Genomic DNA, 19,979 nt, shown 5'->3' with positions numbered 1-19,979 from the left:
CCCCCCCATTCTTCTCTTTCTTCTGTCCACACCATCAACTACTTTATCTGACATCGTGATCATCCGTAAGGATACAGAGGAACGAGGGTAGGATGTAGGGAAAATATGGGAAAGCTTGGTCAGCTCAAAGAGCTAGAAAAGACATTAAAAGGCTTACCCTTCCGAGTAGAAAAATGCATGGCTCAATCAGCTTGGTCTTCTCAAACTCTCGAGCTCAGCAATTCCAACGACTGAATCGAGTGCTTTCAAGTTACAACTGTAGACAAACGACCGAGGACACGAAACTAAGTGGCATCAGGTGTTTTCCGGCCTCTACGAGGACAGTGACACCGCTACAGTCACTCAACACCAGGGGGGAGGGTTTGAGGTTTGGTTGGGTAAAACCGGGGATAGTCGACGGAAGAAACAAAGGTAGTTCCCGAAAGGAGGGAAGGACCGGCGAGAGGCATGGGAAATGGACCATAGCGCATGGGGCCACGGACTGGTTTGTATGCGAGGAAGAACAGCCGAAAACGAAGGTTCGGAACGGGGGGAGAAGCACGGGGGCGAGGAGAGGAGGTGAGTTATGGGAGTTCTTCTGCCACGCATGAAGGGAATTAATGGAGGAAGCATGGATGTGAGAGGTGAATACTGGGAGGGAGGAGAAAAGAGGGGTGTAGAAGGGGGGGCGGGGGGTGGGGACGCCTACAGGGAGATGAGTAGAGCGCCGGAGGGAAAAGAGAAGCGCTGAAAACATCCATGATCATGTAGTGATGGGTGCTCGGACCCTCTGTCCAAACAACGCTGTGTTGCGTTCGTGTATTCGGTTCAGGGGATCCCCCGAGTCCATCACAGAGTGCGTGGTTTGTTCGTCTCTACGATGCTGATCAGACTTTGGCTCAGTATGTTTCCGCTGCGTGTTGCTATAAATGAACTCTTAACGAAAGTTTGTTATGATATTCGACCGATGACTGCTTCTTCGCATCTCTCGAGTAAACCATGTATGTAGATCAGGTTTCGGAAACGAACAAAGCAAACCATTCATTGTCACATGATCTACTGACAAGTTGCAAATGTGTCGCAAAGAAACAGATACAGACCGATAACATTGCGTTATGCACAGAGAGTAAAGATAGGTAAACAAAAATGGCAAGGCAAAATAGTATAAAAAAAGAAAAGAAAGAGTAATAATGTATGGCATTTGCATGTTGAGTGTAAATTGGTGGCAGCATTGCGAGATGGCAAGAGAGAAAATGGAAAGCAGACTAGTCAAATAACAGAGAAACGAATGATTTTTTTTTGGCGGGTTCGAGAATGAGAATGAAAATCGAAACCCGATAAAGCAATTTGATGAAAGAAGAAATGAGACCAGAGACCCGAAATAATGATTTTGATGCGCGACAACTTGGGCTGGCGAGGGCGCCAAAAGGCAAAAATGATCAAGGAAAATGCTATCGAGAGAATTGTTGGATTCGTACTGCGTATAATTGAAAAGAAGGCAATGAGGAGATTGTTGAAACAATGAGTCTTTGAAGGATGGTAACTGATGAATTGTTTGTTTTCTTTGCTTATTATTGCTGACAGATCGTCTATCCTCGGTAGAGCTCGTCACTTTAGTCCCTTCTCTCCGCACTTTGCCCCCAAGCACTGGCAGCGCCATTCAAACTTCCCAACGGTACACTCCCCCCAAACTCATACCCGTACCCCACTCCACCGCCTGTCCCCGCCGAACTGCTCAACCAACTAAAACTCGCAGGTGTTCTTATCGGAGAAGAAACAGGCGAGAACCCGCTCGAAGTATTGGTGTTCACGCTGGTCGAGATGGAGGTTGATGGTTGACCAAAGGGTTGGAACGCAGAGGCAGTGGAGCGAGCAGAGGTGGACGAGCGGGAGGATGAGGATGGTATAGGTACACCCACACCAGCGCCACCCGGTGTGGGCAGACCGGTAGTACTGAGACCGTTGGTTGTGTTGGAGTTCAATGAAGAGCCTGCAGATACAGATGTGGACGCGGAAGCGGAAGCTGATGCAGAAACAGAGGCGGATTCGGTAGGAGAGAGTTTATGAGGGTTGCTTGTACTCAGAGGTGGAGAGGCAAAATATCTTGATCGGGGAGAAGTGGGTGGGAGCGATATGTTGAATGGTTGAGCTGTTGGTGAGAGCGAAGTACCGGTAGAAATCCCATTGGCCGTGGCTGTCCCTGGTCCTGATTCCCTCCTCAAATCGCCCATACCTAACGACGCGCTCCCTTCTCCCAAACTACCCGGAAGCCCGTATCCCACAGCACCATTTGGTAATGGATGCTGCTGAGTGGTAGGCGAAGTCATGGACATTCCAGCCAAAGCAACGTTATGTGCGATGCCGCCAAAGACATTGGTGTTTATTTGAGACGGGTGGTTGTTACCTCGTTGGCCGAGAGAGTTCTTGGAGTACGAAAGTCGGATACCTCCTTTGACAAGTCCGCCCTGCGTTCAAATCGGCCACAATCAGTATCTTGCTAATAGAAGCGAAATCGACATTAAGATTATATAAACCTACAAGATTATGCCCGTACAATTCCTTGATCGCTTGACTAGCGTATATCACCTCTTCAAACTCAACAAAGCACATTGGGCCATTGATTTTTTGCCTATACGACATCCGTTTGAAACCCGGACATCGACTGAATAATGCTCGGAGAGATTCTTCGAGGAAGCCTGGCGGATGAGTAGGCGGTGAGACTGCGGGAAGGTTACCGACATAGAGAGTGTTGATCTGCAAGTCATTACTATGTCAGTGGATGTTTTTAGTCGAGATGATAAAGCAAGAATAAGACCCACAGGTGGATTTTGATCAGCGGGATTGGCACCCATAATTCTGCCTCCAGCCAATCCTATCCCACCTACGTGCGCACCATCCATGTGCTCTCCGGAAAGGGTCGTCCCCGTCGCATTCGTCCCGTACTCCGGCCCGTGCCCATGTCCATGTCTCCCATACGCAGCACCTGCCGGTCCAGACTGGCTCCCTAATCTTCTTTGACCTTGACCCTGCCCTGGAGCTTGGCCTTGACTAGGAGCGGAGACAGAGGAATACCCTTCGTATGGAGGACCCATAGTCATACCCATCCCAAGCGCGCCGTTTACACTCCACCCTTCAAGCTCATCTGCTTCTTCCGCTAGTGCCAAAAGGGCTTTCGAGTCGGTCTGCCTGAGAGGCGGGGATGTCGAGGTTGATACACCGGGAGCCGAGGTAGATGTAGGGGCGGAGGCGGAAGATGGCGTAAGATTGGTACTGGTATTTAATTGAGAAGACATGTTGGCAGTGGCCTTCTCGTCCACATTTAGGCGCGCGTCCTTATCAGATCCCGGGCCCGAGCTGGAGTTTGGCCACGATTCCCACGCATCCCTTACAGAGCCCATCGCTCCATTACCTCCTGAAGTCCCGCTGACAGAAACAGGACCAGTAGTGTGACCCGCACCAGGGACTAACCCGAGCCTTCCAGATCTTAGTAAAAAACCCATAATCTCCTCACCGGACGTCGTCTTCTTAGTGTGTAGATTCTTCTTAGCCATCTCTGCTTTCAACACTGAGCCCGTCAAAGGATCAATCTTTTTGCCTTGGAGATGGTCCTTTGCGGTGAGCGCGTCGCTACGGGTTTTGAATCGAGCAAAACCAATAGTTTGGCGCCGAGCGGAAGATGGAGGGATAGCTGGATTAGGACCAGGGGCCAGCATGGGATTGGAGGAGACAGAAGGGGTGAGTGACATGGGCGCTGAAGGAGTGGTAGATTGAGAGGTAGATGCGGTGGTTAGAGATAAGGAGGAAATGGCTTCTTCGAGGTTGATGTTACCTAGGGGATACTCTGAATATTCCCCTCCTTGAGCGTTCTGGTGAGCAGCTAATTGGGTTAATTCGGCAAGGAGAGCGGCAGTCGGTTCACGTCGAGAGCCAGAGGGGAACTTGAGTGTTGCAGCCTCAAATCCAGGTGCGAATGTGAAAATATTTTGGAATTCCCGTTCCTATAATGCCTGATCAGCAATCATATCATATGAGGAAGACGGGAATTGAACTTACAGACATGTCATCCGGGAAGCCAACTACGAAAATCGTACTAATCACCTCCTCTTCCAATTCCCTCTCGTCGTCTCTATCTCTATCTCTCCTTTCTCTCCTTCTGTCTCTGCTCTCTCCATGTGCCGAACCAGGCCTTGCGCCAAACCTCGCGGGGTAGTCTGGATTCGTAGGCAAATGCCTCCCGTTCGGGATTCCGCCTCTGTATCCTGCAAACGATCCACCAGCTACGCCCCCTCCATTTCTCCAACCATTCGGTCCCGGAGGCGCATTCGCCCAAGACATTGCCGGTTGTCCGTAACCTGCTGCTGAAGGCATTGAGTGAATTGGATCAGGTGGCATGGCGTGTTGAGGTGGGGGGATGTAAGGCGGTGGATTCGGGGGCGGGGAAGATGAGACTGAAGGGAGGTAAGCGGCAGGCTGGACAGCGGTTGTTGTGCTTGCAGAGTTTGCTTGAGCGTCACGTTCATTCAGCGGGTTGGGCGATGGATGAGAATTGGTACTGGGGGTGGAAGATGTTTGTGGTGTTTGAAGATGAAGGGAGCCAAAGTGAGAATGAGCTTGTGAAGATGAGGACGGCGTCGGGGACGGAAGCGATTGAAGTGACTCGGGCGGAGCTGCCATGACAGATGCGACTTGTTGGTTCTGTTAGTGTACTTGATGCGAGTCTAGGCGTCTATCAAGATGGATGCTAGAGGATATGATAGTATTGTGACCCCGTCGAGGGAACTTGTTTCTGAAATGCGAGACTAACGGTAACGGAGTAAGCAATTATTTATCGAGTACTGGAAGGTTGAGCGGAACGTGGTAATGAAGCGCGGCAAGGCGGCACGCGTGTGGGGCAACGGGAGTAGGAGTCGGTGTGGCAAGAAGGGGAGTGATGATGCTTACCAGTGAATGTGAATGGATGGAGAGGATAGGGTGAGTATAGGAAATTAGTGAATAAGAGGGAAACAAGGAAGAGATTAGAAGAGAAGCGACGCGCTGGAACATGAGCAAGCATCGGGCACGAATACACAAGCGGCGGCGGGCGGGGGCCTTGTTGTTGTTGCACACAGACCCTGAATCTCACCTCGAACCAGCTCCGGAGATTTCGGCGTTACCACAAGTGTGGCGCCCAGCACGCGTCTCCCTGGGGACCCCGCATCCTAACTTTTTTTTCGCGCCAGCAGTGAGGAAGGAAGGAAGACTGGTGTCAAGTGTTGCCGGTGGGTTGCAGATTGGAACGAGAAAGCGGCGAATGTAATGCTGGAGGAGCGTGATGGAAGCGGAAACTGGGAACATTTGAATAAGAGGTTGAGAGCTGAAGTGTCATCCACTGGCGATCATTCAACACCACGGTCTTCCATCGATCGATCTGTTCATGCATTTTCAATCCTTTCGGCAGCCATTCTCGTTAGCACAGTCACTCTCGTGCTTGTGGTATGCTTACCGTGACCGACTGTTGCTCTAGACCATGTTATGGTCTAGAGAAAAGTAAAAAGAGGAAGGTGTGAAACCCAAATGTTTCTTATATAAGTTTTAATGATGGGATGATGATAGACGAATACAAAAATGGCATGGAACTGGTTGGGGCCAGTCTTTCCCCGTCGCGCGCGACATTACAAATGGATTCTAATAGAATTCCGAAAACATCATAACTTTTCTAATAGCCCCTCGTGACATTTGTATTGCAACGACACTTCCCTTTCAATGCTCCCTTACAAACCCAATGCTAATCCATGCGGTAAAGTTCTAATGCTTCGGATATCTCCGCAAATGACCCCCGGCACGGATCAGGAACGTCCTTACAGAGACCGCGGTGATCCGTGAATCTGGAACGAAAATAAAAGATGTTCGACTCCATCGGATGGGTTGTCGCCCGACCGGACAGCCTTGAATTTTGATCACCGAAAATAAATACCGATCTTCATTTATACTATCCATCTCCTCTTATCTATAAACAACTCTTCCACCTCATTACAACACCAGCACCAAAGAGGCCAATAGCGAAGATGTCCCAGGCTCTTCTTGCATCCAATCTTGAACTGACACGCCTCCCCGCCGATTTCACTCCAGCCCCGGGCAAAGAATCACACGGTCGATACATGCTCACCGTTCCCTGGTCCCGCCACACCGGATGGGGTACACCCAAAATTGGGCCTAGGAAGGATTTGGCGTTTGATCCTCTGGCAGGCGTTTTGCAGTACGCTGTGACTTGTTTCGAAGGGATGAAGGTGAGCTGATTCGACAATGAACAACGAGGTGGCGAGGAAGATACGGAGTACTGATAGGATATATAGTGCTATAAATCTGAGCAAGGCGATTTGAGATTGTTCAGGCCTGAGATGAACTTTGACAGACTCAAGCGTTCTGGTGCCCGTCTCGGTCTTCCTGTATGTCTCCCACTCCAGCCGCCATCAAACGCTCGACTAACACTCTGAACAGCATGACTGGGATAACATCGAGCTCCTTTCCCTCTTCTCCTCCCTCCTTTCCCTCGAGACCCCTATCGTACCCTCCACCGACGGTTCATCTCTATACATCCGCCCCACGTTGCTCGAAACTTCCCAATCATTCGGTATCAAAGAAGACGCTCTCGCGGATGAGGCTTTGTTGTACGTAGTGACATCTTTGAATCTGGGTCTGGGGCTTTATGGGAGTAGTGAAAGAGAAGGAAAGGGATTGAAGCTGGATGCCTGTAAGGAGTTTATCAGGGCTTGGCCTGGCGGGACGGGTAGTTTCAAGCTTGGGGCGAACTATGGTCAGTCGATTTTCCTTCTTCTCCTCGATCTCGGTGCCTGTCCCGAGACTTTTGACTTCTTTTGATTGATCAGAACTCTGGCTAAGCTTCTCACAGGCACAGTAAACATCTCTAAGAAGAAGGGATACGCTATGTCCCTCTGGTTGCACGGCAAGGAAGATTACATCTCCGAAGCGGGCGCTATGAACATGTGGATTATTAAGCAGGCTTCTGATGGCTGTACGTTCATTCTCTACCCTACCTCTCCCCCTTTCCCTTCCCTAGCGTTCACTCTTTCTCTACTTCACCTCAACTAGCGCTAACGTTCATTCCTCTGCGCCTTTTTCCATGTAGACCTCGAATTCACAACCATGTCCCTTGATAACGGTATCGTCCTACCTGGCGTCACCCGTCAATCCATTATTGAGCTCGTTGAAGACCATGCTTCCGGAAAAAAGGCTTTCCCATTCGCGGAAGGGGACGTGGAGATGCCGAAAAAGATCAGGATAGTGGAGAGGGATATTAGTATGGGGGAGATTTTGGAGGGATTGAAGGATGGTAGTTTGAAAGGGTACGTCTTTTCTCCCGTTTTGTTTCTCTTTTTGTGCTTTTTCCTAGTTTCTGCGGCCTTCACTCTTTCCTCTCTCTATATTTATTATTTTTACCAATAGCCTTCGCTAATCTCTCTCCCTTGTCCTTTTCGATACAGGATGTTCGGCTGCGGTACCGGCGTCGTCGTCGTATCCATCGGCGGGATCACCTATCGAAACCAAGATTACACCATCCCTTTCAACCCGCTCGTCAAGTTATTGAGGGATACGATGACGGGTATTCAGAGGGGCAGGATTGATGAGGGCAGAGGATGGAGTTATAAAATTGAGGGGAGCGCTTAAAGCCTGAGGCGCGAATTACGCTTGATCTGGAGGGGTGGGTACAGGACGAAGGTGAAGAATATGCTGAGACCCTAGAAGATAGATGAATAGACACGGATGAAAGCAATCAACGGATGGGCATTGCCCTCACAATTTAATATAAATGTGTAAAAGCAGACCAAGATCAGGCTTCTTACTGGTGGGCAACATTTCCCGTTCGAGGCAGCAAATGATTTTGAGTCCATAATGCTCCGTAAAAGCCTGCCACCTTGGCCACGTTCTACCCTACTTATATATAATTTCTATCTTACGAGAGTACGAACATTACTCAGCTTCCAACCCCTACCCTTAGATTCGCACTCCTTTCTTCCGTTGACCTCGACTTCTCGTTTTTCCGAAGTTCTCGCGCATATCTTTCTTTCCTCAAAATCCTTATCCTTCTCCCTCTGCAGAAGGTTCATAAAAGTCGCTCCAGTCAAGACATCCTTATCCAGGTTGCGTACACCGATTCTTTTATTCTCTCTGACAAACCGAATCCTTCCGGTACCGGTGCTCGATGTTATTCGAGAAGCCCATTTAGAAGCCGCATTCCAAAGTTCGTATCTGTATTCCCTTCCCTCGTTGGTCATACTAATCCCGTCCGGGCCGAGAAGGTTGTTAATCAGAGTGGAACGAAGGTCGTTATCGTAATTTGGTCGTTTGACATCTGTGAGGGTATCGACGTTGTTTTGGAATCTTACGCTTGCAGAGACTGATGATTTGGTAGAAAAAGCGGGTCGGCCAGTTGCCTCAATTCTGAATTGGCTGAGAAGGGAAAGCAAGGAGGGGACTGTTACTGTTGTCGTGGAAGGCCCGATAAAAAGGGGCTAGAGCCCGTAGCAAAATTGGAGAGCTGGGGGCTCATGGGGGGGAGTCGTTGGAGATTTACTGGCAGCAGAATTGAAGACGGTTGTCGAATATCCTGTGTGACCTAGAGGCGGGAGCTGACATTGGTGATCTCTAAGATCTGATAGGGTGGTGAAGGATTTGTGCCCAGAGCTAAGCCAGGAGGGTCTTGGAGAACTCCCCGACGAAGAGACTGAACTACTACTTCCCAACGAAGGTAAGTGGCCCGATAGCGAGCGAATGGAAGGCCGTATTGTCATAGTTGACGACATGACTAGTTGAATTGAAGGTTGTGAGTTGCAAATATATGCTTGAAAGCAAGATTAATGATAGGGCAAGTGTTGAAGGCTTATTTATATGAGGGCGGAAAAGAAGGTCATATAAGTCAATCCTTTGTCGCGGCCCCGAGCCGGAGGTTCGCTTTTTGCAACCTTTGTTTCTATTGTTGCCGTCGATTTCACTGACTCTTTATCACTCTTGGTACCAAGTAAGTGAAATCGATGAAAATATGAAACGAACAACCATAGTTGTGCTCCAGGACTTGAATCGGGAAGTTTGAAGGGGATTAGGCGAGCAAGTTCTAATAATTGCGCATGCAGGAATATATAGATAACTTTGATTACAAAATGACAAAAACCTATGACGCAACAAGATTTGCTGCTCCACAACGTCATTTGCCTATTCCTACTATTAGTTCTATTTGTAGTTTCCCATTTGATTTAAGACGAGATATGCTGTTGTTGTACATTCGAATCTTTCCGAACTCGCCATCTTCTCTCATCCGTCCTTTCTCGACTTCCTGCAAGAAGACGAACATGACCGGCATCGGACAACCACGTCCATCTCTCGGTCCAAATAGGTCGAGTACTTCAAGTGTGTACTTTGGGGCTTAATGTTAGAGTTGATATGTGTAGCTAAAATAATTCTAGCCGTATTCCAAGTTCGTTCCTTAGCCGATACTTCCCCCAGCAATATCAAAAGCGAAACGAGGACAGCGTCTTTTCCATCAGAGACAGACATCGATGTCGAAGCGCAACCATCCACCTCCCTCAATCGGTGGACTAAGCGCGATCGATCTCCAAGGTCAAAAGCAACCGACTTACCGGACATAGGGAATGGTATACGACACCGACGTGTAACTTTGTCAAATAGTAGCTCGAGGCGGAATTCGGATCAATATCGCTTATTGAATACTTCGACAGCGGTCGGGACAGGTGACGAGCCTGGCGTGGATGTGAAAAGCAAGAGGGATCAGAAGAACTATGGACATCTGAAAGGAAAAACACGTATCAGAGTGAACTATTGAGCTTTTATTAGGGGCTTGAATAAGTACTAACGGGCATTCCGTAGGTCGTCGACTATTGTTCAAATCCAGATCAAGATTGTATGAACCAAAGTTCAGACTTTCCTGGAGAAAAGCTGCAAGAGTGGCTCGATAGTGGGCATGGGAAGCGGCAGCTGGATGAAAATGATAAACCTATCGGAGTCAGATGGAGTAGGTAGATGTGATGATCGGCTAATATGTAAGCTAATACACGAGCAGTACATGTTGATGGTGTGAATTGGGAGGTTGTAAAGACTTTGGTTTTACATTTTGGGCAAGTCATAGATCTCTTTTATTGATATCTCCTATTGGATGTGGCTAACGTTTCAGTTTAGTCTACACCCCCTGGCCGTGGAAGATTCTCTCGAAGCACCGGACTCTCCTCGCTCCAAACTCGACTTCTACAAAGATCATCTCTATCTCCAACTACTTATCCACCACAGTCAAATCTTTGAAGGAGACGAGCTTGACATGTTAGCAGATGATATGGCTGAGGGAACTTACGGGAAGGGGCAAGGGGGGATACATCTAGGTAAGGAGAGGCGGTTCTCGCAGCGAGTGAGAGGGGTGTTTGAAGGGGACCACAAGAAGCCGAGGTTGCCTGAGGGTGTTCAAGGGGCATTTGAGCCTAGTATGATTTCTCCGAGGCGAACGATAGGGATACACCGAGTAAGCTAATGGCTACATCCGGTGTGGGAATTTTGCTGATGTACGGAGTAGACTCCAGAGAAGCAAGCACATAAGCTCACTGTTGAAGAACTGAGTGCAGATTATATGGTTCCTATTCGCCGGAGTATTCTGAGCATCTTCATGTTGAGAGATGGTCTGTATCTTTCTTCTTCGCCATTGTTAGATAGTAAACTTACATTAAGGCAGGGACTTTGATCTCGATGGATGCTAAACCTACAAAAGAGGTTCTGTCACCTATTTATACAAGACTAGAGGACGAGCAGAGTCTGTTACGGAGATCAGGGGATGTTAGTATGCTGGCACAGGCTATCCTAGATACTGGTAAGTTGCTTTTAACAACATGGCGGCTGCAGGCTCACATTGTATTCCCAGTTGTTGATCTTGCCATCGAGGTAAGTCGTCCTTCAAAGATGAAAAAGCAGTATGCTTATCGTGCAATAGGTATCCCAAAGGTTCGAGAACGAGATCTTGAAGCTCGAGGCTTCAGTCCTCGTTGACCCAGAGGTATGTTCATTCTATTGCTTATCATAACTGGAGCTAACCTTGTCCGGACAGATGGAAACTGTTCGTCACCTTCATGTACTCTCCTCCCAACTAATACGCCTTCGCCGTGCTCTCACACCACTTCTGCATTTGTGTTACGTCATCCGTGACCAAGATATTCAACGTTCAGTTGCCGCCAGCGCGGTGGGTCGGGGTTACGGGGGTGAGGGGAATGGGAATGGGAACGGGCATGGGAGGGAACAGGATGGATTAGGACATAGTTCCAGCATTGCATCTGGAACAGGAGGAGCTATGGGTGCGGGGGCGGGATACAACCCTTTCTCACCTCATTCAGGAAGCTCCCAGCACTCACAAGCTATGCCATTGGCTGAAATCCCTCATTTTGCTCAGCCTCAACCACAGCCATTCATGCCTTCCCATAATATCGCACCCACTGCACCACCTACATCCTCCATTTCCCGTGCCGCCTCCCGTTCCGACACTCCTGTTCCCGGTGTTGCCCTCAGAGCAAAGCAGTCAGACGCCGACGCAGCCTCGATCTTGTCGATGATGAACCTCCACCAGTCACATAGGAACCTCGCAGCTTTGGGAGCGCCGCATCTGGGTGTAGATGTAGGGGCGGCTAGCTTGGGATTCTTCTCCCCATTGACGAAAGTCTATATTGAGGATGTGATTGATCATTTGGAGATCATTGTGGGAAGTTTGGAGCAATTTGTGTCGACGTGTGATCATTTGACAGATTATGTCTTTGTGAGTCTGCCTGTTGTTATTTGTGCTCTCAAAATAAATTGTGCCAAAAACACTGACAAAATTCGCAATCGGTAAGAATGTCTTAAGTTTCCAAACGAATGCTTCAATGGAAAGATTGAGCATCGTCACTGTTGTTTTCTTGCGTGAGTACAGAAACTGGTGTGGTAGACATGGTCAGTTTTGTTGATTGACTTATGTCCATAGCTTTGACTTTCATTGTAAGCACCGATTCCTACAGTGTTGTGCTCCGTTATCGATTACTAACCATTGCTCTCATGTCCCTCTTTAACGTACTCTCTTCGCTACCAAACAACACCCCCCTCTATCCAACTCGTTTTCTTCGTCATCTCGTACCACTGAAAATTTACTATTCGGAATCTTTCGCGTTATCATTGTAGGCCTCCTATTTTGGTATGAACTTCACAGGCTTCGATCAAATCGAAGGCCCTGTCTCTTACTTCTGGAAGGTTGCCGTCCCTTGCACTGTCGCTTTCTTCATCGTATTCTCATTCGGATACATCAAGAGATTCGGCGTTACGACTACTAGAAGGTTTGCAAGGTGGAGAAGAGCGAGAGCTCTTAGTGTCAATTTGAGGAAGTCTGCTGGAGATCGGGAAAGAAAAGGGAGTTGAACAGAAAAGTTTTGGGAAACTGTCGTTCTGTTACGGAAGCGGTTTTGGGCCTTCGGACTGAGGCAAGTATACTTGGAGCCAGGTATTATTCCATAGCTATGCATCTAAGGGTTATAGAGGTTGCATTTTTCGTTGTTTAATTTATTGGGTTGTCGTGTGTGTTACCCGAATTACAAAAACTACTTAAATAAACAACTTTTAAAGAAAAGAAAAAAATGATCCAACCTCCGCTCTCCTCGCTGCTAACTCCTAACAGCTGGGGGAGAGAATCATGGGCATGATTCCGGATCAGGATTTGGGTCGGGATGGAGAAGAGAAGGGTCGGGATGGAAAAGAGAAGGCAGGGCATGATTCCGGATCTGGATTTGGGTCGGGATGGAAAAGAGAAGTCTTGGGCATGATTCCGGATCTGGATTCGGGTCGGGATGGAAGTCGGTCCATCATTTTCTCGGTTGGCCCCATCATATATAATTATTATTATTCTATTGATGATGATGATGATGGTGACTTTCGATTTGGATCCGATCACATTGCCTGATGGAAATTCCATCGCCACAAAAAAGAGCACCCTACTCACATCCGGACCCCAGCGCCTTACCAGATTTACCAGATTCTCAGGGTCCAAATCTGGTAAGATTCGGCGGCCGCCGTAACATTTGGTAACAATAATTAATTCATTAAGTTGATGCATATAAGTTGATGCAATTAAAAATTAATTATAACCGTTATATCTCTTCCTCTATTCGACATTCATCTATTTTACACTTCTTCACGATACATTCATTTACTCGACAATCGCTTCGTCACACTCTGAATTTGAAACATGTCATCCATATCATTCAATATATCAGTGGTTCGACTTCAGCTCCGCGAGGCTTGTAAGGGTCGCGAGAAAAGAGACGACGAATCGCAGAAGAGAAAGAACGCCAATAATTGGATTGTAGATTGGAAAGGAGGAGACCTCTCGGATGCCAGCATCGAAAACAGGAGAAACAGGTGGATAAAGGATAAATGTCACGGTACTCTGCAACAAATGGACTTCGTGGCCGGCGTCCTAGAGTATATGACAGTACTTGAGCGTCTGAAGAATCAGGTGAGTTCCGTGCTTAGTGCACGCAGGCGACGATCGCTGACAGCTCCATTCCTTTTCAGTCAGGCTGTACCCCATCGTCGTTTCCCTTCTATGGTCCCCTCTTCAGTCCTCCCTCTCTTGAGGAATTGCAGTTCCGCGGCAAAAGCATCTCTGCCAATCCTTCTTCATTTCTCGTAGAACCTGTTTTAGTCGTACATCCTCTTTTTTATCCTGAAATGGTTCTCGACAAATGCCCAAAGGCCGGCTGCCAGTCAACGGTCAAACGTAAGGGATGGAAACCTTTTCGGAGCGTTTATGGGGTGGATCATAACATCAAAGTCGTCAGCCTTCAATATATTTGCGCAGAGCATGGGGTTTATTCGCCATCTGCAGATACTTATTGGGAGGGATGTATGCCGTGGGAGCAAGGTGAGTTTCTGCCCATCTGTACCAGCCAGAGCTATTGAAAGGCGTAACCAATCGAACAGGTCTTTTACCTCATTTCCTTGCCAAAACTGCGGTGACGAGGGAGCTCTACGACCTCATTGCGGAGGTACGACCCAAAAGCTCAGTGAATCAGCTTGTGGAAAATATACACCGTCAGTTTGAAATTTTTCGTGTTACTTTTTTATGAATTAACTATTTGATTAATTGACACATGCTGCAGAGCTACATATACTGTACAGCAGACGACTTGAAACCCGGTTCTATGCCGCAGCTCTTCGCGAGCGAACTCGGATGTCATTCTTCAACCAATCGGCTACACCTTTCCCTATGATGCTCCAACGAGCCGAGATCAAGAAGGATGATGGACCACCTGCTGTAAGAACTGGCGTCTCCGAAGATAATATCACCGAATTGAGCGGAAACACCTCGACCGGAACAAGCGGAAACGACAATGAAATCGCCATTAACCCGAGTCCTTCTTTTGACACTGTACGAGCATGCTATGAAGACTTTGTGGCGAGGCAGCGCAAGCATGAAAGCTCGCAGTACATCCGTACTTTGTCAGGTACGTTCACTCTCTTGCTCGATCTATCTTTTACTATTCTGATGCAAACTTACCTCACACAGGTCTTATCGCCGCCGTTGACGCGACCATGAAGGTTGCAAACAAAGCTTCAGTATATTCGCGTACAAACAATGGCAAGATGCAGGTTGTAAACCCGTTCGCTGGAGGCTTGCTTACAGGAGTGAATGAAGATAAAGAATTAGTGTTTTGGGTGAGTTCTACCCTACTACTTCCACGTAACAATACAGCTAGAGTGTGTCGCTAACATGTGACGAAACCAGGAATTTCTCCCAAATAACTCTCCTGCAGAAATGCAAGGACCACTTCTCGAATTTGCTGAAAGATGTCATCTGCTTGGTCAAAATTTCAGTGAGCTTGGCGAAGTCGTCGTTGACCGTTGCTGTGACTTCCGTCGTCGCATTCACGAGGCGTTACCCGAGGTGTCTGTTGTTCAAGACTTCTATCATGTCAAGGAACGAATTATGCGGACTTTGCCAGCCAATTCCGATCACCGCCATGCGCTTTCTACAGGTTTGCCCAAGCGATCGTGTCTTCATGGGCAAATAAAAAAGGCAGCCCAGCTCAATATCGGCCAATTGCGGAGCAGTTGACTAGAATGGATGATTTGAGAAGCCATTTCATGTCCACACCCATCGCCACTCTGATATTCAGGTCGACTTTCGATATTCAGGTCAAACATGTCAGGGGCGGCTGCCTGCAACGTCGTCATCCTCATTTACCCTCTCACACCAGTGGTAATGAGAACTGGCACAAGCGTCTCGGAGATTTGGTTCGAGGCAAGGCATCCAGCTTGACAACGATTCAGGATCTACTAGCGGACGGTATCTTGCGGTACAATGTGAAGGTTGACATTTACAATCTCTCACAACCTGCTGATTCACCATCACGACAGTTCCGTTCTGCCCTAGCTAGTTCCCATCATGTATTTGTCATGAATCACCTTTTGCGTCAAAGGAGGCCTTATATGGGGTGCCGCAACCATTACTTCTGGATGTTGCACCTCATCATCGTTTTGGTTTAGTTCCCAGACAGCCACCAGGAGAGTTTGATGGCGACCCTGAGAAGAGATACAAATTTTTAAAGAAAAGCTTAATGACCATCCATGAGGAAAACACGGTAGATGAAGAAGATGTTAAGGATGGAATTGGAGGTCAGCTATCAAGGAATGATGAGGACTGCCTTTTCTTGGGCGTGTCTCTCAATGGTGACCCTGATGTTTTGGTTGAACCAGAGGTAAGGTCATTGATTATTATCAACACTGTTGCATTACTGATTCCAATCTATTACAGTCATTGATCCCACCAGATCTTAGAACTCCCTCTCCTCGCAAAAGCTCGGCTCCATACTGCGTCATGGAGGAAAGCCAAATGAAAAGGTGTGTACTACCCTCTTAGGCTTCGGATTTTTCTTTTTGACACAAGCAACAGGCAAAAGAACAAGAATGATCAGCCACTTGATAAAGATATGATGAGACAAGTTAATGCAGTCAATTCTTCAAAAATCAAGGAAGGTTGTGAGGCAAGTATGGCTATTTCACGAGAGAGTAAGTGGCCGAAGTCAACTAGAAAGGACACAATCCAAGAAGGATCAATTACTGACATCTCATCATGTCTTCCATTGCGCAACATTCCAGTTTCAAATTACGCCGAATACACATACACCCTCGATATCACCCCTTTCACACCTGACTGTTGCCATACAGTCTTCCTCGTCTTCCTCTGCACCATGCCCGGCAGGACCCAGTCTACCTCAGCATCGGTTGACGCTTAGAGATTGGTGTCAGCCACGTAAGGCAGCAGTCACCGGTAGTCTGCAAAACCATCCCCCCGACACTGCCGATCCTCCTCCTCCTCCTCCTCCTCCTTTATCAAGATCAGCGGCCACGTACCAGTTAGGTCTGGACGCATCTATAGCCACATATGTCGAAAAGCAAAAGTTGTCTACGTCAGCTTTTTTCCGCTTTGCCGCATTGAGGCTACAGTATGGATGGCGGTCATCCATGATGGATGCTGAATGGCGAGAAGCAGGTCTGATTTACAATGACCATTTTACTGAAATCAAACCTGTTTTTTACAACACCAGCTTCCCCTTGCCAAGGGATGAGGTCGAGCGTTCAGTGCAGACTCTGAAATTGCATTGCGCTGACTTTGAACGGAGAATTTCCTCCAAAGTGGCTTCCGCTTTGGCTGACAAAAGTGAACGCTTTCAACCGTGTAGATAGGGCCGAGATGGCAGCTGCTGTCAAGACCCATGCGCCGACGCTTTGGAGGACTTGCAAATGGGCCTATGGCGACTCGTCCGACCTTGTGTGTGGCGACAAAATCCTTCAATCCTCTCAAGGTGTTCGACAGGGTGACCCCTTTGGCCCTCTCTTCTTCTCAATCACCCTCCGACCAACCTTGAATGCCCTCAGTCAATCGCTAGGTCCGTCTACGCAAGCGCTCGCTTATCTCGATGACATCTACCTCTTCTCAAACGACTCGCAAGTCCTCAGCAAAACTACCCAATTCCTCGCCGACAAGCAGCACATCATCAAGCTCAACGAAAAGAAATGCAAGTTAATCAGCTTCGATGAGATCAGGCAGGATGGCTTCAAGATGCTAGGGACGATGGTAGGAGGTAAGGAGAAGCGAGCGGAGTTTCTGGAAGGCAGGATTCGGAAGGAAATGGCAAAGGTGGGCAAGCTCAAGGATCTTCCACATCAACACGCGCTCCTTCTATTACGCTTCTGCATTCAGCAAAATCTACGACACCTGCAGAGAAGCCTGCGCTCGGACGACCTTGTAGACCTATGGGAGAGGCTGGACACGATGCTATGGGAGGAGGTGAAAAGGATGAGGATGAGGCAGCGAGAGGATACAGCGGAAGAGGAGGCTCTCGGGAGATCGTTGACGAAGCTACCAGCGCGACTGGGCGGACTAGGTCTACTTTCCTTCAAAGATGTAGCCCCCCTTGCTTACCGCTCGGCAGCCGAGGCCTCCGACACTCTCCTCGATAACCTAGGTCTCCTTTCTTCGCCTGAGGAACCTCCAACTCCGGTCCCCCAACGAACTCGATGCGCAGAACTCTGGGAATCGCAACAGGAAGCCATCCTACATAATCTCGGCGACACTGAACGCAAGCGACTCACCGAGAATGCCTCCAGACTCGGCCGAAGTTGGTTATCAGTCATCCCTTACCTTCAGCCCCTGCGCCTTTCCAACGTCGAGATTGCCTCGGGTCTCCACGACCGCACCCTGGTCGGCTCCTCGATACCTGTCTGTCGCTTCTGTGGGTCGGACTCACCTTTGGGTCACGACGAGCTTTGCCGCGCCCGCAACCCCTGGACCCAGCGCCGGCACAATGCCATCAACCGCGTCATCTATCAACACCTCAAACAAATCCAAGGTGCCACGGTTGAGATTGAGCCCCACACGCTGTCGGGACAAAGGAGAAACGACCTTCGGGTCAGAGGTTCCAGCGCGCTGGCCTTCACTGACTACGACCTGAAGGTTTACTCCCTCGGGGACCGAGACGCGAGGAGCACAGCCACCCCCAGCACCCCCAACAGCAAACTGGCCGAATTCTGCTTGGACCGGTGCGTGAACTGGCTCGACAAGGTGGGTCAGGTCGTCTCCAAGAACGCTCCGAAAGTCACCGGTGGGGTCTTTAAACCGATCATCCTTTCCACTGGTGGCCTGATGAGCAGGAGCACAGCAGACGAATGGAAGGAGTGGAGGGAGGCGATGCCGGTGGGGGGGTTCGAGAAAATGGAGAAACGGATTGGTGTCGAGTTAGTAAAGGCAAGGGCGAGGACGCTGGTCTTATGAGGAAGAGGAGGTTGGATTATTTTTTCTTTTCTTTAAAAAGTTGTTTATTTAAGTAGTTTCTTTCATTCGGGTAACACACACGACAACCCAATAAATTAAACAACGAAAAAATGCAACCTCTATAACCCCTAAGGCTCTAGGGAGATCGTTGACGAAGCTACCAGCGCGACTGGGCGGACTAGGTCTACTTTCCTTCAAAGATGTAGCCCCCCTTGCTTACCGCTCGGCAGCCGAGGCCTCCGACACTCTCCTCGATAACCTAGGTCTCCTTTCTTCGCCAGAGGAACCTCCAACTCCGATCCCCCAACGAACTCGATGCGCAGAACTCTGGGAATCGCAACAGGAAGCCATCCTACATAATCTCGGCGACACTGAACGCAAGCGACTCACCGAGAATGCCTCCAGACTCGGCCGAAGTTGGTTATCAGTTATCCCTTACCTTCAACCCCTGCGCCTTTCCAATGTCGAGATTGCCTCCGGTCTCCATGACCGCACCCTGGTCGGCTCCTCGATCCCTGTCTGTCGCTTCTGTGGGTCGGACTCACCTTTGGGTCACGACGAGCTTTGCCGCGCCCGCAACCCCTGGACCCAGCGCCGGCACAATGCCATCAACCGCGTCATTTATCAACACCTCAAACAAATTCAAGGTGCCACGGTTGAGATTGAGCCCCACACGCTGTCGGGACAAAGGAGAAACGACCTTCGGGTCAGAGGTTCCAGCGCTCTGGCCTTCACTGACTACGACCTGAAGGTTTACTCCCTCGGGGACCGAGACGCGAGGAGCACAGCCACCCCCAGCACCCCCAACAGCAAACTGGCCGAATTCTGCTTGGACCGGTGCGTGAACTGGCTCGACAAGGTGGGTCAGGTCGTCTCCAAGAACGCTCCGAAAGTCACCGGTGGGGTCTTTAAACCGATCATCCTTTCCACTGGTGGCCTGATGAGCAGGAGCACAGCAGACGAATGGAAGGAGTGGAGGGAGGCGATGCCGGTGGGGGGGTTCGAGAAAATGGAGAAACGGATTGGTGTCGAGTTAGTAAAGGCAAGGGCGAGGACGCTGGTCTTATGAGGAAGAGGAGGTTGGATTATTTTTTCTTTTCTTTAAAAAGTTGTTTATTTAAGTAGTTTCTTTCATTCGGGTAACACACACGACAACCCAATAAATTAAACAACGAAAAAATGCAACCTCTATAACCCCTGACTACGACCTGAAGGTTTACTCCCTCGGGGACCGAGACGCGAGGAGCACAGCCACCCCCAGCACCCCCAACAGCAAACTGGCCGAATTCTGCTTGGACCGGTGCGTGAACTGGCTCGACAAGGTGGGTCAGGTCGTCTCCAAGAACGCTCCGAAAGTCACCGGTGGGGTCTTTAAACCGATCATCCTTTCCACTGGTGGCCTGATGAGCAGGAGCACAGCAGACGAATGGAAGGAGTGGAGGGAGGCGATGCCGGTGGGGGGGTTCGAGAAAATGGAGAAACGGATTGGTGTCGAGTTAGTAAAGGCAAGGGCGAGGACGCTGGTCTTATGAGGAAGAGGAGGTTGGATTATTTTTTCTTTTCTTTAAAAAGTTGTTTATTTAAGTAGTTTCTTTCATTCGGGTAACACACACGACAACCCAATAAATTAAACAACGAAAAAATGCAACCTCTATAA

General features: G+C 48.9%; 5 protein-coding genes across 5 annotated transcripts; 4 read left to right on the top strand and 1 right to left on the bottom strand.

The window, feature by feature from the left end:
- Positions 1-1,000: 1,000 nt before the first annotated feature.
- On the bottom strand, positions 1,001-5,559 carry CNH03000 (cell wall integrity protein scw1, putative). Its single transcript, XM_024657719.1, has 6 exons — positions 5,462-5,559; positions 4,921-5,406; positions 4,033-4,778; positions 2,799-3,977; positions 2,518-2,733; positions 1,001-2,444 (listed from the first exon to the last, which is right to left on the bottom strand). Exons 3-6 carry the CDS (start codon positions 4,651-4,653, stop codon positions 1,593-1,595), a joined length of 2,868 nt encoding a protein of 955 aa, XP_024513389.1. The 5' UTR covers positions 4,654-4,778; positions 4,921-5,406; positions 5,462-5,559; the 3' UTR covers positions 1,001-1,592.
- A 339-nt stretch (positions 5,560-5,898) lies between these two features.
- CNH03010 (branched-chain-amino-acid transaminase, putative) lies at positions 5,899-7,778 on the top strand. The gene is made up of 6 exons (XM_572471.1): positions 5,899-6,245; positions 6,312-6,404; positions 6,457-6,772; positions 6,869-6,991; positions 7,106-7,322; positions 7,461-7,778. The coding sequence occupies exons 1-6, from the start codon at positions 6,024-6,026 to the stop codon at positions 7,642-7,644; spliced, it is 1,155 nt and encodes a 384-aa protein (XP_572471.1). The 5' UTR covers positions 5,899-6,023; the 3' UTR covers positions 7,645-7,778.
- Positions 7,779-9,226: 1,448 nt separating this feature from the next.
- On the top strand, positions 9,227-12,532 carry CNH03013 (hypothetical protein). Its single transcript, XM_024658674.1, has 13 exons — positions 9,227-9,381; positions 9,438-9,802; positions 9,859-10,003; positions 10,052-10,106; positions 10,168-10,501; positions 10,553-10,655; positions 10,709-10,843; positions 10,895-10,914; positions 10,964-11,026; positions 11,078-11,776; positions 11,853-11,919; positions 11,981-11,994; positions 12,175-12,532. The coding sequence occupies exons 1-13, from the start codon at positions 9,240-9,242 to the stop codon at positions 12,406-12,408; spliced, it is 2,376 nt and encodes a 791-aa protein (XP_024514591.1). The 5' UTR covers positions 9,227-9,239; the 3' UTR covers positions 12,409-12,532.
- A 631-nt stretch (positions 12,533-13,163) lies between these two features.
- CNH03015 (hypothetical protein) lies at positions 13,164-15,561 on the top strand. The gene is made up of 6 exons (XM_024658672.1): positions 13,164-13,501; positions 13,561-13,909; positions 13,969-14,079; positions 14,148-14,492; positions 14,555-14,703; positions 14,774-15,561. The coding sequence occupies exons 1-6, from the start codon at positions 13,232-13,234 to the stop codon at positions 15,101-15,103; spliced, it is 1,554 nt and encodes a 517-aa protein (XP_024514590.1). The 5' UTR covers positions 13,164-13,231; the 3' UTR covers positions 15,104-15,561.
- An 11-nt stretch (positions 15,562-15,572) lies between these two features.
- On the top strand, positions 15,573-18,584 carry CNH03020 (hypothetical protein). Its single transcript, XM_024657720.1, has 4 exons — positions 15,573-15,746; positions 15,803-15,888; positions 15,941-16,056; positions 16,147-18,584. The coding sequence occupies exon 4, from the start codon at positions 16,742-16,744 to the stop codon at positions 18,320-18,322; it is 1,581 nt and encodes a 526-aa protein (XP_024513390.1). The 5' UTR covers positions 15,573-15,746; positions 15,803-15,888; positions 15,941-16,056; positions 16,147-16,741; the 3' UTR covers positions 18,323-18,584.
- Positions 18,585-19,979: the final 1,395 nt, after the last annotated feature.

The sequence above is a fragment of the Cryptococcus neoformans genome (genome assembly GCF_000091045.1).
Source record: "Cryptococcus neoformans var. neoformans JEC21 chromosome 8 sequence".
Lineage (NCBI taxonomy): Eukaryota > Fungi > Basidiomycota > Tremellomycetes > Tremellales > Cryptococcaceae > Cryptococcus > Cryptococcus deneoformans.
This window is presented reverse-complemented; position numbering and strand designations above follow the sequence as displayed.